General features: G+C 31.8%; 1 protein-coding gene across 1 annotated transcript; it reads right to left on the bottom strand.

Moving 5' to 3' along the window:
• Nucleotides 1-1,334: 1,334 nt before the first annotated feature.
• Nucleotides 1,335-1,803, bottom strand: LOC111375290 (uncharacterized mitochondrial protein AtMg00810-like; the record flags this gene model as incomplete). Its single annotated transcript, XM_022998094.1, has 2 exons — nucleotides 1,529-1,803; nucleotides 1,335-1,444 (listed from the first exon to the last, which is right to left on the bottom strand). Coding segments are annotated over exons 1-2 (385 nt in total), but the record flags the coding sequence as incomplete, so codon positions are not given.
• Nucleotides 1,804-2,411: the final 608 nt, after the last annotated feature.

Here is a 2,411-nt window from a genome sequence, read left to right as displayed (position 1 = left end):
AATTTTGATCTTATCGAAGAATTAAATCTGCAAGTATATATAGGCTAGCTAATTCGCGTAATTAGGGCTAGACATGTTTCGATTCGATTCTAAAGAATATTGAATTGAAACACGAATTTTTAGGTATTTGGTAAGTAGAACTGTTGGGTCTAAATTTAATTATGAAATCGTTCGGGTTTGGTTCTATTCAGTTCAAATTAGTTCGGTTCGGTTCCATTTAGTGTCGATTTCGTACAATAATTAATTTTCTTATATTTTACAACAATGCTACATTAATTTAACTATGAAATGTTCAATCTTGACTTTTACAAAATAACATAGTTGAATCCCGTGATATCTTTTGTACCTCTCTTTGTTGAGTTTTTCATATATTTGACTATTATAATCACGAGAATAGGAAGATAGCGAACTCACAATAATCAATGGAGGTGTAACCAAGCTTTTAATTTGATAGAAACAGTAGAATAAGATATTTGGGTAAAACTTAGTTCAATTTAATTAAATTGTGCTTAATTGAAAATTAAAAATAGGAAAATCATATTTTAAATTTGGGTTAATTAGTTAGCAAATTTATTTAAAAAATAAAATAACTTAACTTATTTAAGATAAAAGAAAATTTAAAAAAAAATTAGTTGAGATTCGATTCTTCAGTTCTTGGTCTAGAACCGAGAATCGAGTCGAACTCGTAGGTTCTCGATTCAAATATTCGTTCAATTATTTAACTTAAGAAGAGCCGATTGATTCGATTTGGTTCAGTTTAACTCGATTCGGGTCCAATTCAGTTCGAGGTTATGGAGTTTTGTCTAGCCTTACACATACAATTGATTTAACTATCTAATTGTTTCTAAATAGCACTATCTGTATCTTAACTGGGCCTAGCTATATCTAACTGAGCTTCCATGTCAACATAATTATTTTAACCGTCTTTTGGCTGCTAGAACTGATTCTGTATTATAAGACTCTCCTTAAGACGTGCGTGGATGTTCAAGATGCCCATCAAACGTGACAAAACCAAGTGGTTTTTTTAAGTCATTTGCAAGTTGATGGTGAGAATGGATATGGGTGATTTTAATCAAACCAAAATTTTTCGCGAACAAAGTGACAGTCTATTTGAAAATTCTTTGTTCTCTCGTGTTGGACAAAATTGTAGCAATTGAAATTATTGATTTGCTATAAGTGTATAAGAGAGGTGGTTGAAAATTATTAACAATCAAATCCTTTAAAGGATAGACTAAACATTGGATTTCACAAGTTGCAGAGCTAGATACTCAACTTTCACAAAGGATCTACTAAGAGTAGCTTGTTTTTCGGATTCTAGGAAACTAGGGACTTACCAAGGAAAGTTGTAAAGCCTATAATACTACGTCTAATATCAAGACAGCTAGCCCAATCACTGTCATTGTAAGTCTTGAGGTGCAATTTTGATTTGGAAGGAAAAATAAGCCTTCATTGGGGGTAGTGTTAATGTACCTGAGAACCCAGTGAGCAGCGTCCAAATGTGATTGAGCAGGTTTAGACATTAACTGACTGAGAACTTGGACTAAATACTCTAGTAATGGTGAGATAAATCAAACTGCCAATGAGTCTTCTATGAATGGAAGGAGCAGATAGAAGGTAGGCTTGGGTTTTCAGCTTAAGAGTAGATTCTATTGGAAAGGCAATTGGTTTGCAACCAGAAACATCATAATCCTCTAATATGTCTAAAGCACATTTCTTCTGATAGAGGGTGATTCCTTCTTGTGAGATTTCCAAGCCAATAATGTACTTTAATTTACCCAAATCCTTGATTTGTGAACTAATCATCTACGAATTTCATCATAACTTGAATCTTAGTGAGATTGTTGCTGGCAAGTAGAACCCATGTCTTCATTAAGAAGTTTAACTTACTATACTAAAACAAAGACAAACTTTAAAGTAATTAATCTAAACGAAGCTCCCATTAATCTAAACAATGAAGGAAATTAATATATATCAATTTCCACCTGAGTAAGCCCCCGTTTGACCTCCATTCTTTTCAAATTTTAATGGTTGAAATATTATTTTATTGAAAAATATGTGTTTGAAAAAGAATGAAAAATTTTGATTTGTATGTAATATTATTTTATGGAAGATTGTGTAATTGAAAATAAGATAAAAAAGAATTAGAAGAAGAATGAGGGGCAAACGAGGGATAAATGTTCTAATTTGACAACCTAAATGATGAAATTTGGCCACAAAATCAGTGGGCTCAAGGGTTATAATCATGAGTTCAATTTTGTGGCGCGTATCTGCTCAAAAAAGTGATAATTATCCATCCAGCTCCAAGATGATTGATTCATATGCATATGAGCATATCCATCAAGCATTAATCACAGTCACTTTAGGTGTTTGATAATTTATTTTTTTTTAGAAAAAAAAATATTATGAGAAAT

The sequence above is a fragment of the Olea europaea genome, unplaced genomic scaffold (genome assembly GCF_002742605.1).
Source record: "Olea europaea var. sylvestris unplaced genomic scaffold, O_europaea_v1 scaffold1354, whole genome shotgun sequence".
NCBI lineage: Eukaryota > Viridiplantae > Streptophyta > Magnoliopsida > Lamiales > Oleaceae > Olea > Olea europaea.
This window is presented reverse-complemented; position numbering and strand designations above follow the sequence as displayed.